The sequence below is a fragment of the Oryza sativa genome, chromosome 6 (genome assembly GCF_034140825.1).
Source record: "Oryza sativa Japonica Group chromosome 6, ASM3414082v1".
Taxonomy (NCBI): Eukaryota; Viridiplantae; Streptophyta; class Magnoliopsida; order Poales; family Poaceae; genus Oryza; species Oryza sativa.
Window position 1 is genome coordinate 4768749 of NC_089040.1, and position 12257 is coordinate 4781005.

Genomic DNA, 12257 nt, shown 5'->3' on the forward strand with positions numbered 1-12257 from the left:
ATATATTCATCAGTTTCATAGAGGCAATAACAAGACAAAAGGAGCAGTACCAGATTTACGCAGTTGTAATCTTCCTCCTTAACCACTTGAGTCGTGTAGAGTCTTTTGCAATCATGAAAATGGCCATGTTTTGTGGATCTTTGAAGACATCATAAGCCAGGACCTTCTCATCATCCGACATATCTTCCATGCTGTCCACAACAGCAATGCATACTGGGATCGGGAACTCATCCTCATGCACATTACTTCTTGCCCTTTCCTGCTGCATAATTTCAGTCTCGGCTTGCTTCTCTTTAAATTCCAGAAATTTTCCCATCATCTCAACAACTTTCCCATCCTGGCGACGCCTTTGTGTTGCCTTTTCTGTTTTGTCACTTGTACCAGCATGCTTGTTTGTTGCACTTGCAACTCTTTTTCCCATTCTTGACCTTGTAGCGGCATCACTTGCAATTGGCTGTTCCACTATTCTCAGGTCGTCATCATCACTTTCAGCATTGTGTACATGAGAGTCAAAAGGGAAATTCTCATCTTCTCCCATATAATGTTGTGTGACAGTAGCTTGAGAAGTTTGAGAAGGCTGTGTGAGAGGAATATGAGAAGGTTGTGTGACAGGAACTTGAAAAGGCTGTGTGATAGGAACTTGGGAAGGGGCAATGGAGGTGAAGTTCATGGTTCTCTCGGCAGTGTCCCACAACAGAAAGTGAAGTCAAGTAATGTTTAGGAGAACTGAATAGAACATGCTTAGCTGGTAGGAAAATAAAGATTCAACAATGGTGACATACCATCATATAGCTCTCCTAAAGCCTCAAACAATGGGAAAGATTTATTCCGGAATTTTTTGGCCTTAGGATGAGACTGTTTATTGAATACCAGAAAGAAAAGTAATTAGCAAATGAAATTAAAGCAAGAACTATATTTAAGAATTTAACAAGAATTAACAGCAACGAGAGACAAGAAATCTCACAATAATGATGTTATTCCAAACAGCTTCATCTCCTTCAATCCTGCACAGCTTATCATCCTAGGACACACCACTTTGTTTTCTCGCTTCTTTTAGAACTCTATATTCCCTCTTCAACTCTCTCTCTTTGTCTTGAATTTGAACCTTTGTAAAATTGACATAGGGGAACTTCTCATGGAAGGATTTGACTATTCAGTTCCATGCTTCTGTGGACCACCCATTCTGACTCCTATAGCAGTCGTTGTTGTGATCATGTAGTAGGTCAACCAAAGCTTTTTCAAGTCCTGCATTCCAACTAGCTCTTGAACGATCAAGTACAGTTGGAATAGAGAACCACACATAAGCTACAGATAATTACATGTTTTTAATCTATCAACCTACTGAACTTGAGAAGCCCATATGTGCATTTAACATGACAAGAAAAAGCCCATACCTTTTGGCGATGCCTTTTTCTTTTGATGTCTTGAAATCTTTGGAGATGGCTTTCTTTGGACAGCTGCAGCTTGGATTAAATTGAACTTTGGGGACCCTCTTCCAAATATTGTTGCTGCGAATAAAAAAAAACCGTTATCAAATTTAAGCATGCAAAAACATCATGATGCAAATACAAAAGCAAAATATTTCATGAGACCAGTTAAGACTCACATTTATTAAGACAAGTTATGACTGTAGTCATTCCACATATTTAGGGCTATCATATCTCTAACCGTGTTTCCATCATCTACTTGACTGTTAAGGGACATCACATCATTACTATATTCGTCGTCACCTTCAGGGACATCAATAAACTGTTCTGGAGATATGTTGCTTCCTTGGTGATTGAACCAACCCTCATCCCCATTAAGCATCCGTATAAGATTGTAGAACACCACTGTGGCAACTGGAATCTTCACTTGGTTTTCAATAGAATGATGCGTTCCAACTTTTAAAATAGGGAACCGTTTCTTAAGAACACCAATTGCTCTCTCTATGTGACTCCGCAATATGGCATGCCTATGATTGAACAACTCCTTATAATTTCTTGGTCGTTGCTGTCCACGCCCAAATTCCTTCAGATGGTATCGAACTCCACGGTACGATGCAAGGAAGGATGGCGTGTTAGTATATCCACCATCAACGAGATAATATTTGCCTTGAGGCACATTGAATCCTTTAAGCATGGCTGACCTAAGAACCCTAGCATCAGTTACAGATCCCTTCCATCCAGATGATATAAACGAAAAATTTAGATCAAAATCACAAACCAACATCACATTTTGACTTAGGGTACCCTTTCTATTCCTATATGGGGCCTGAAGGTCTTGAGAAATGGTGATAGGAACATGTGTTCCGTCGACAGCCCCCAAGCAATTTTGGAAGTAAGGAAAGAACTGTTGATCTATGCTAATCTTCCAGTGAGTTTCAACTCCAGTAGGTTGCTTGATAAATCTATAGGTCAAAGTGGGATTACATTGAAAACCGCCATAATATGTCGGTGAATCGTTTCTCCACTATGATGGAATTCATGTTGTAGATCTTCATAGCTCGCATTGTGAGATATCATGTAAAGAAAAAAAAAATCCAAGTTTCTCCTCTACCGTAATACCTCTCGTGTCATGTAGGAGATGTTCTGTTCGAAGATATGTCGCTATTGCTCTAAATATGTTAGGCTCCATGCGGAATGCAACAAGGCAAATCTTTTCATGTCCCTCTAAAATATTTCTGAGTTGTTCTTCACCGTACTGACTTGAAGTATGCCTTACTCTTTTCTCTATCCCTCCATTACTAGTTAAAAGATATAGGGCAGGCAACCAGAACATAATAATCTCCTCATCCTCCTCATCTCTTCTCTTCCTAATTAGCGAATTCATACCTTCTAACTAGAAGGAATACTGAATATTTAAGATGACCGCAGTTAGCAAAAGAAAAAAAAAAGTTTCAGCACTCTAGTTTTTAGTTTCAACACTATATATGTTCATAAATAATTAAAGCTAATTATGCATGTGTATGAACTGAACACTCACTTTGTTTAATAGAAGTGCTATACTACTATGCTAGTATGCTCTTTTGTGCATTCAATGGTGTTAGTGTAAAATACTGTAATGTGTGCTGCTTGCTATACATTTGTATATCATGCAGTGGTGGTGGTACAGTCTCAGCAGTGTGTAGAGGAGAACTACTAGTTGTAGTTTATTTCTGCTCAAAATCTCTTTGCACTGACACAAGATCGAAGCTAGTGATTCCCTACCGTGTTTTGTTCCCTTCAGGATGGCTGTACTTTGCATATCTCTAAGCATTGACATACCTTGTCTCCAATATTTCTCTTGCAGATCGTCAAACCCTAGCAGGATGGCTGTACTTTCCGGATCTTGAAGGTCCTAGCAGCAAAACAAGTGGATGAAAGAAGATGGGCAAAGAAAATGAGATGAGATGAAGGAGGAGAAGGAGGAGAGGACTTTGAACCTTGATCAAGCGAGTAGGCTGCCGGGGCGACGCCGGCGATGAGGCGACAGACGACGACGGCCGATGAGGAGGCGGTGGATGGCTCGGAGAAGGTAGTGGCGCCGGCGGCACAGGAGGATGGCGAGGACGTGGTGGACAGCTCGGAGAAGGCGGCGGCGCCGGTGGCGCAGCAGGACGGCGAGGAGGCGGTGGACGGCTTGGAGAAAGCGGCGGCGGTGCAGGAGGAGTCGCGAGCTGCGGCGTGCACGCGAGAGAGTTCCAGGCCTCGGGTGAGGATTATTCTCTCACCCGTGGGTCGGCATGGATCGAGCCGCAATACACAGCAATACACGAACAGCTAAATGCATATTTGGGCTGGATGTGGGAATTGATCCAGGCGTGGGCTGCATTCCACGGAAGGACGGGTTTGGGGCCTATTCCACATCGAAACACAAACAGCCAAACAGGCCTTAGCTGGGATGTTCCCCATTATCGTGAGACTAGCAGACTAATCAATTTCACCTTGCAAGATTATTCAATTAGTAAAATTCAGTTATTCCCGGGGTCTTATACTATGTTGACTTGGCGTTGACGTGACACGGTTGGTCCGGGAGACATGGCACTGTCTACGCTGACAGCGAGTCCGGCCGTCGTCAGGGAGAGATGCTGCTTTGGTTTGGTTGGATGGAGCCTTGGATCTGTCACTGTTTGTCCGTGTTACTAGTATAATTAATATAATACTGGAGAGATACGATATATAGTGTGAAGATTACTTAAGAAGGGATAATTTCTCTCACAAGATTAAGAAGGCATAAGTACAATATCTAGCTGGGAAAAGAAAGACAGAAAGGCTACTGAATGTTTGTGTTTGTTGAGCTCAGAATGTAATGAATTGTGGTGATATATTTACATAGTAAGCTTTAAGACATAACAATTGCTAATCAATGATATAATGTTTATATGAGCTTTAAGATATAATATTGATAATGTACTGTGATGTGATATGTTTGTACGTTGAGTTTTAGGATGTAGAGGGTCAATCTTGTATATAAGATATATGTTGTAAATATAAGATATTATAGGTGCCGACACCCATATAACACAAGCCGAGCCAGCGGGCCCCACCACGACGAGGTGACGCGAGAGGAGATAAGGTTTCCTTCTCTCGCTCCCTTCTCTCTCTCGCTCTCTCTCTCTCCCTCCCTTCTCTCGCTCTCTTCTCTCTCTTCCTCCCTTCTCTGCTCGCCGGCGGAGGCGGCAGCGGCGACCACGCCCTCCACTCCGCCAGATCCGGTAGGAGGGGAGGCGGCAGCGACAGGAGGGGAGGCGTCAACGGCGGGCAGGGTGGTTGGTTTCGGCGTCAGCGGCGGGCGAGGTGGTTGTTTCCGGCGTCGACGGCAGGCGGAGTGGCCGGATCTGGCCCAGAGGGGAGTCGGCGATAGCGGGAGGGGCGGCAACAGATCCGGCGGTGGCGTGGCTCACGGGCGGCAGCGGCGACCTCCCCTCCGCCAGATCCGGCGGGAGGGGAGACAGCGGCGGCGGCGGAGCCCTCCCCTCCGCCAGATCCGGCGGGGGGTAGGCAGCGGCAATGACGGCGGCGGGCTCCCCACGGGCGACGGTAAGCACCCCCAACCATCTCCTTCGCTTGCGATGATGTTTGATGTGAGATGAATGATGATTCAATGATGTTTGATGTGAGATGAATGCTGATTCAATGATGTTTGATGTGAGATCGATGAATGTTTGATGTGAGATGAATGTTGCCAATTTTTTTTTGTGAGATGAATGTTGCCTGATTCAAATGTTTGATTCAGTGATTTATTTTGTGAGATGAATGTTGCCAAACTTTTTTTCTTGCGGATGTGGGAGGAGGGACTGCTCGGCTCGATCGAGCCGACGCATTGAGCCGGCTTTTTTTTTATTCGTCGAACCTAAAAGGTGCCGGTTTTAAGGAACCGACACCTTTTTGCTACCTCCCTTGTGCCGGTTGAGAAAACCGGCAGGGAAGGGGGTTTGCTAACCGGTACATAATATCTTTTCTGTAGTAGTGACACCAAGCATATCTATCATGAACCTTTTGCTATACCAACATTAGGGTACTCTACATAAAAAAATCACAAAGATATTAATTTATATTATATGATAGGATTTAGAAATAGTTAATCCCTCCATCTAAAAAGGTTCTTTTTTTCCTACTATATAAGTTGCCCACATTAACCATAAGTTGGGTTTACTTGGACAGAGGGAGTTTTTGTTGGAAGTGACAATGAGTGAGAGACATTGAGTAAAGCCCCGTTTTAATCTACTTAAAGGGAGAGCGACTTCTTCGTTAATCATGAGTCGCTTTCTAAACTATTAAATGATGTGTTTTTAGAAAACTTTATATATTAAAAGTTTCTTTATAAAAAAATAAATCAATTTTGCTACTTCATATATAAGAATTAATACCCAATTGATCATAAACTAATGGGCCAGCTCATTTCACGTGTAGTCAGCCAAATAGCTGAAAATAACTCGGCCTAAGGCATGTTGAATATATAGGTTGGTTTAGCATAGGTACACATAGGATGCCCATGCATCAACCATTCCATGTGAGAAGAATGTTGGTCTAGATTTATTATGTGAATCCGATCCTTTTTCCCTTAAAAAAATGTTTCGAAAGCTAAGTTCCTAAACATATCATAGCATCCTTAAATTGAATAAATTTATTAATTAAGTTTGAAGTTGAACCTATTACAGTATTACACAATATTAAATTTAGTCGCACAAATACAATATTAAATTTAGTCGCACAAATACTCAGACCACTGTATACCAGTATAGTAAAATTATTAGTACAAGATATATTTTTTAATTACAAGGTAATTAAGCAAGACAGCACAACATATATTGCTGCTAATCACTCTTCTCAGATCCTCTCCTCCTCCAGCGTGAAATCGTTCTCGATCTTGAACGTCTTCCAGCTGGTCTGCTCCAGCGACGGTCAGGTTGAGCAGGGGCCCTGATCCACTGCACACACCCATGGAGTTGGCTGCCATGAGCAGGAGGTAGTACACCGTGTAAATTTCAGAACATGCAAAAGTGAAAATGAATGTAAATCACTCAGAAATGTAAAAAAATAAATGTCCAACGCCGTCCGTGGGATTCGAACCCACGACCACACGGTTAAAAGCCGTGCGCTCTACCGACTGAGCTAGGACGGCTATTATGACGAATTGTATAATTACATTTTATAAAATGTTATGAGGCCATTCGCAACAGGGGACGATCATCCATCACTTCCAGAAAACAGAAGTATTAGTTGAAACAAAATCTCTACTAGCATCCTCCTCCTCTCCAATTAATGTAGTTCACACTTAGAAACCCACCCCACCTAAAATTCAATCTTTGAAGATCAAACTAAAATCAACCTAAAGAAAAATCGAATAGAAAAAATTGAACCATAAAACCATTATTCACAATCTTATTACAGGCTTACAGCTTACAAACATGAGATGTCGCTAGTCAAAACAAAGGCAAAATTCCGCGCGTCGTTTTGATCGATCGATTTGGTGAAATCACGGCGAGCATATATCTATCCAGCGTCCCAGCAGGGCAGTGACTTGGCAAACTATGCGCAGTAATATCAGCACTGCAATGTTCGGACTTCAGGAAAGATCAAATTTTAGCAGTTTCCAAAACACATTTTTGTGAATTCTACATGTTACTTTTACAGATTAGTTGAAAAATATTTCATGATTGTAGAAATAAATTAAACATTTTAAAAATAAAATTAATAAATATATGAGTAAATTTAAGAAAACCTCATTTTTATGATTAAAGTTGTAAAAGATCACACGTATCATGATATGTGGCACCTAACTTAAGTATTATTACTTAATGGTTTTAAAGTTTTACAGAACTTCACACTTATGCATTTTGAGCGTGAATTTACTTATAATTTAAAAACATAGTGTATATAAAATTTTTAATTTTTTTAGTAATTGACTAAGATTGATAGGTTAATTCTTTACTACTTTCAAAAATTTATTTAAGATATGCTAAACTTTATCAAGGTTTTAATTTTGATAAAGATGGAGTTTTGTGAAACATTAAGACCATGAAAAGTATGATTATATACCACACGTTATAATACATGTGGTTTTCCACAACTTTAACATAAAACATGGTTTTTTTATGAAATTTACTCTAAATAAATATACCACACTTGTTAAAATCTCTTATATTTTGATGGAGCCTTCATTTCATATCATAAATCACTTTAACCCTTTTCTACCTCAAACTTCTATAACCTTAATAAATTTTTTTAAAAAATATTAATATTTTCAACTAAAAAAACATAAAAACTACTCTAAGACTAAAAACAGATACTCCCTTAATTTTCGTTAGATTTAGGTTACATCCAACCAAAATTATATTCGGGAACGGAAGGATTAAATGCCAGAATCAAATTCTGAGTCCTTTCCTTTCGTCGTGAGAAAACCGAAAAGTCGCTCCACTTTGCTTTTGCACCCACCGGTTTCAAAAACTCGCCCCCCAAAATTCCTCCTCCTTCCTCTCGAAGGCGGCGAACCCCATCGATTCCTCTTCCTCCTCCGCCGCACGCGCCCCAATCCGATTCAACCGCCGGCGGCGGCGGCGGCGGCGGCGGTGGCGGCGATGGAGGTCGGGGACCTGCACAAGGTGTGGGAGATCCGCGCGCTCAAGAGAAAGCCCGACGAGCCCGCCGCCCGCGCGCTCCTCGACCGCGTCGCCAAGCAGGTCCAGCCCATCATGCGCCGCCGCAAGTGGCGCGTCAAGGTCCTCTCCGAGTTCTCGTAAGCGCGAACCCTAGCCGTAGCCTCCTCCTCGTCAATCTCTGTCTCGTTCCCGATCGATTGATCGGTTTTTTTTGTTTGTTTTTTTTTTTGCGGGGAGATTGATCGGTTTTGTTGCGGATGTCTGATTTGGTTGTTGGGGGATCAGGCCGAAGAACCCGAGGCTGCTGGGGCTCAACGTCGGCGGGGGAGTCGAGGTGAAGCTGCGGCTGCGGCACGCGGGACGGGACTACGACTTCATCCCCTACGAGGAGGTGCTCGACACCATGCTCCACGAGCTCTGCCACATCGCGCGGGGCCCCCACGACGCGCAGTTCTACAAGCTCTGGGATGAGCTCCGCAAGGTACATAGATTTTTTATTTTGTATGATTGTGTGGTGATTGAAACTAATTTTTATGATTCCATCTCTAGATGTCGTGAACAATCGAACATACGAGTAGTAGATGTATTGCTCAATGTGGTGCTCTTGTATAAAACTGGGAATTCAGAGTTGTGTCGATGCTGCATTTAGGGTCTATCTGGCATAGAAAGTGGGAAGTATCCATAGTCCCTCGCAAGTTGGAGAATATCCCACAGAGTGGTAATTCAGGTTATTTTATAGAATCAAACATCATCCAGCTTGATTGTTAATGTTTTAATCAAAATCATGCTAAATCAGCCATAAAATAGATGGAATCGGTCTCTTCAGCACATGTGTAGAGTGCATACATATACTTTATATAGATTGTAGAGGTAGGAACCAGCTATATTGCGTTGTACTATTAGTTTCTGATGGAGCTGGGATTGGAGTGGGCAATAGAGCAAGTATGCACTTAGTCGTGGTTTGCATAGAAGCACAAAAAAGATTTACCTGTGCTACGACAGTAATTCCTGCAAGGAAAAGTTGTAGCTTAAGAACTGGTGTGTTCATTGCATCGAATTTAACTGAAAGCTCAATAGCCCATCCTTATTCAGCCTACTGTCTTAAGCTTATGCTATTTATGGAAAAACCATTCAGGAATGTGAAGAACTTGTTTCCAAGGGTATCACTGGATCAGGCCAAGGATTTGATGGTACAGGTCGGCGGTTAGGTGGGTTTACAGTACACCCACCGCCACCATCTTTAAGGCAAGCAACATTAGCTGCAGCACAGAAACGGGCAAGGAATGGAGCTCTTTTGCCATCCGGTCCTAGAAAGCTTGGTGGAAATAATGATATTATGAGTGCTCTTAGTCCAATACAAGCCGCTGCAATGGCTGCTGAAAGGAGAATGTATGACGATTTGTGGTGTGGATCGCACGATCAATCTGGCATTGATGATTCAGAAGACGTTGTTATTCTTGAGGATACACCTAACTTGCCAACGCAGCTTGGGAAAAGCACAAAGGATGGCTTTTCTAGCAGTTCTGAGAATCCCAGCACATCTTCGGGATTTCCCACAGCAGCACAGAATGGATCCTCTTCTTGTAGGATAACAACCGATGCAGGAGATAGTTCTCTATGGGAGTGTGTTGCTTGCACACTTCTAAATCAGGTATGTTTTCTTTTGTAAGCAAGGAGTTTCTATAACAGATAAACCTTTTTAAATGGGGTTATTTTTCACTGGATAGATTTCATACTGACCTTCCAGCATATTTTTTGAAGTCCACTCATTATGGTGGACTTGTAAATTACAAATATTCGAACGGTATCCAATTATCCACATACTTAAGTGCTTTGTATGCCTGAAAGTATTACATTACTGCATAGATGTAATTCAAACATATGAAAAACCAAATTCCATTTGGACAGCTTCTGATAAATGGCACAGAAATGCCATATATTAATGTATCATACAAGAGAAGGGCTTTGACGTTGTTTCTTTGCCTGAATGTTGAGCCTTTTCTATTGCTTTTCTTTATTTTCGTGTGCAAACTTAACCTTATTTCGTAGCCCCTTTTATATTTTGTGCATACTGAATACACTTTTCCTGGTGTGTTGTTTCTTTACCAGAGGCATTTTTCTCGCTTTGCTAAAATTTATTGTCTGAGAAAGGTTATTTGAACATTATAATTATTAATTCTCTTCATTTCTAATACTTTTGTAGCCTCTGGCACCAATCTGTGAAGTTTGTAGCGCAGCTAAACCTAAAACCACGAAGGCCAAATATGCAACCTGGTCCTGTAAATTCTGTACTCTAGAAAACAGTACTAAGATTGACAAATGTTCAGCATGCGATCAATGGAGATATTCACATGGACCACCTGCAGCCACATATTGTCCAAGCTATGATTGATCTACATTGAAGCTTGCATTAATATGGTAAGTACCACTACATTGTAGGCACATTAAATTTAATTTTCTTTTGGAGGCAATTTTTTGCTTTCATGTTGGTGGATTAAACATATCCACTAATGGTATAGAAGTACAGTTAAGTGACCTTCTTTCTGCACTCACCTACTAACAAATTTATCTTGGCCTATCAAGCTGACTTTCTTTCTGTATTCAATTCGTAATATACAGTTTGGTGGTGTTGCACCATAGCTATCTTTTTGACCCAGATTTGCTTATGTAGTTACATTCATTCGCTCCATAAATCTCTATCCACTTAACTGAATTGTATTATTGTAACAACAATTTCATGTGGTTATTGCAGGACTACAGAATTTTGGACAGCCATCTGCTGAATTGTGGATACACAAATTCGTTCCCATCAGCAGTTCTATCTGTTACCCCATTGCACTTCTGCATAACGAATCAGATGTGTAATTTACTATCTAAAGCATTCCCTCTTTCGTGGATCACATCATGTGTATAGAGAGAACCACCTATTGGAAACATCTGACATATCCCAAGCTCCCTCTGGGAGCAGCTAACGCTTGAACCATTTTCAATCCTTCCTGCTCCTGAAGTCCTGAAGCATGACCGAGCACGCTGGTATGTTTTGGCTCTGAACTTGTGATGGCAACACAATTGTCCTTACTGCATTATCTATTGCAATGGTGTTTTCACATGCTTAGATAATGCAACCGTGCATGTTTAACCAGGTACTATCATGAGTCGCTGTTGCTGCAGTTGAGCGATATAAGCTGTCACTTCATTCTAATCAACTAAGGTCGTTGACTTTTTATTCGTCCTCGTCTAATTTCTCCATTTGGCAGCTTTGGGTTTGCTCTTGGTTGGGTGCCAACTGCCAATGACTTGACAAGTTGACATTGTATGGTCAAAGCCCAATGGGGGAGTGAGCTTTATCACTTGTGTAACGATTAACAAATTTCTTAAAATCATTCCCGTGGTAGAATCTCGAGCGAAACCAACACTGGCTCCTTTTGAAACAAAGGAATTTTACATGTTCATAGGAATTTGATTCGATTCACACAAATCCTACTCCAGATTCCTTTGTTTCAAAAGGAATTCACTTCATCACCTTGCAGGTGCAAAAGAGTACCCCTCCAATGATCTCAAGCAACACGATGTGCAAAATCTAGACCGTTCCACTTGATTATCCATATAGCAACCTTTTTGCAAATGCATCATTAACAAAAGCTAATCAACGGAGCTACGAAACGGCTAATAAAAACATATGCAAGGACAATCATATTACTCCTAATCAAGAGGATATTTATAGTAAACTAAATTACACCTTGTATACATACTACTATACGGTACAGTACGTCGCTGTAGCTTCTCTCCATCCATCCATCGAAATCTCCACTCCATCCATCCATCGAAATCTCCAGTAATCCGAAACCCATCAACCTCACCACCAAGAGTTGATAACCCGATAATCATCGCGGCGCCAGTATTCGTCACGCATCTCGTTTTCTCTTTATTTGTTTCTTCTTTCGCTTTTTTTTTTAGCATTTAACTATTCGCCATTTTTAAGATGTGACAATTAAAAATTTAGTTATCATGTTTCTATGACATAAAGATCTAATGATAAATCATTTATCACTAATTGTAAGAGTGGTAAATAGTTAATTATTTCTTTTTCTTCCCCTCTCAAATCTCGTTTTCTTCTCTTTCCTTTTCTTTTTTCCCTTCTTTTTTTCTTTTCATCTCAAAGCAGAGAGCATCTCATCTCATCGATCGATCTCGA

General features: G+C 41.2%; 1 protein-coding gene, 1 non-coding gene and 1 pseudogene across 3 annotated transcripts; 1 reads left to right on the forward strand and 2 right to left on the reverse strand.

Moving 5' to 3' along the window:
* Positions 1-55: 55 nt before the first annotated feature.
* On the reverse strand, positions 56-2811 carry LOC136356902 (uncharacterized; annotated as a pseudogene).
* Positions 2812-6512: 3701 nt separating this feature from the next.
* Positions 6513-6585, reverse strand: TRNAK-UUU (transfer RNA lysine (anticodon UUU)). The gene has a single exon. It is a non-coding gene; the product is annotated as a tRNA-Lys (tRNA).
* A 1305-nt stretch (positions 6586-7890) lies between these two features.
* Positions 7891-11456, forward strand: LOC4340366 (DNA-dependent metalloprotease WSS1). Of its 2 annotated transcripts, XR_001546863.3 has the most exons (6): positions 7891-8199; positions 8348-8543; positions 9198-9713; positions 10266-10480; positions 10815-11095; positions 11206-11456. XR_001546863.3 is itself a non-coding variant. In XM_015787957.3 (5 exons), exons 1-4 carry the CDS (start codon positions 8042-8044, stop codon positions 10452-10454), a joined length of 1059 nt encoding a protein of 352 aa, XP_015643443.1. In that variant the 5' UTR covers positions 7891-8041; the 3' UTR covers positions 10455-10480; positions 10815-11171. The 2 variants fall into 2 exon arrangements, 1 of the variants encoding a protein (XP_015643443.1); XM_015787957.3 differs by lacking the exon at positions 11206-11456 and having other exon boundaries at positions 10815-11171.
* The last annotated feature ends 801 nt before the right edge of the window (positions 11457-12257 follow it).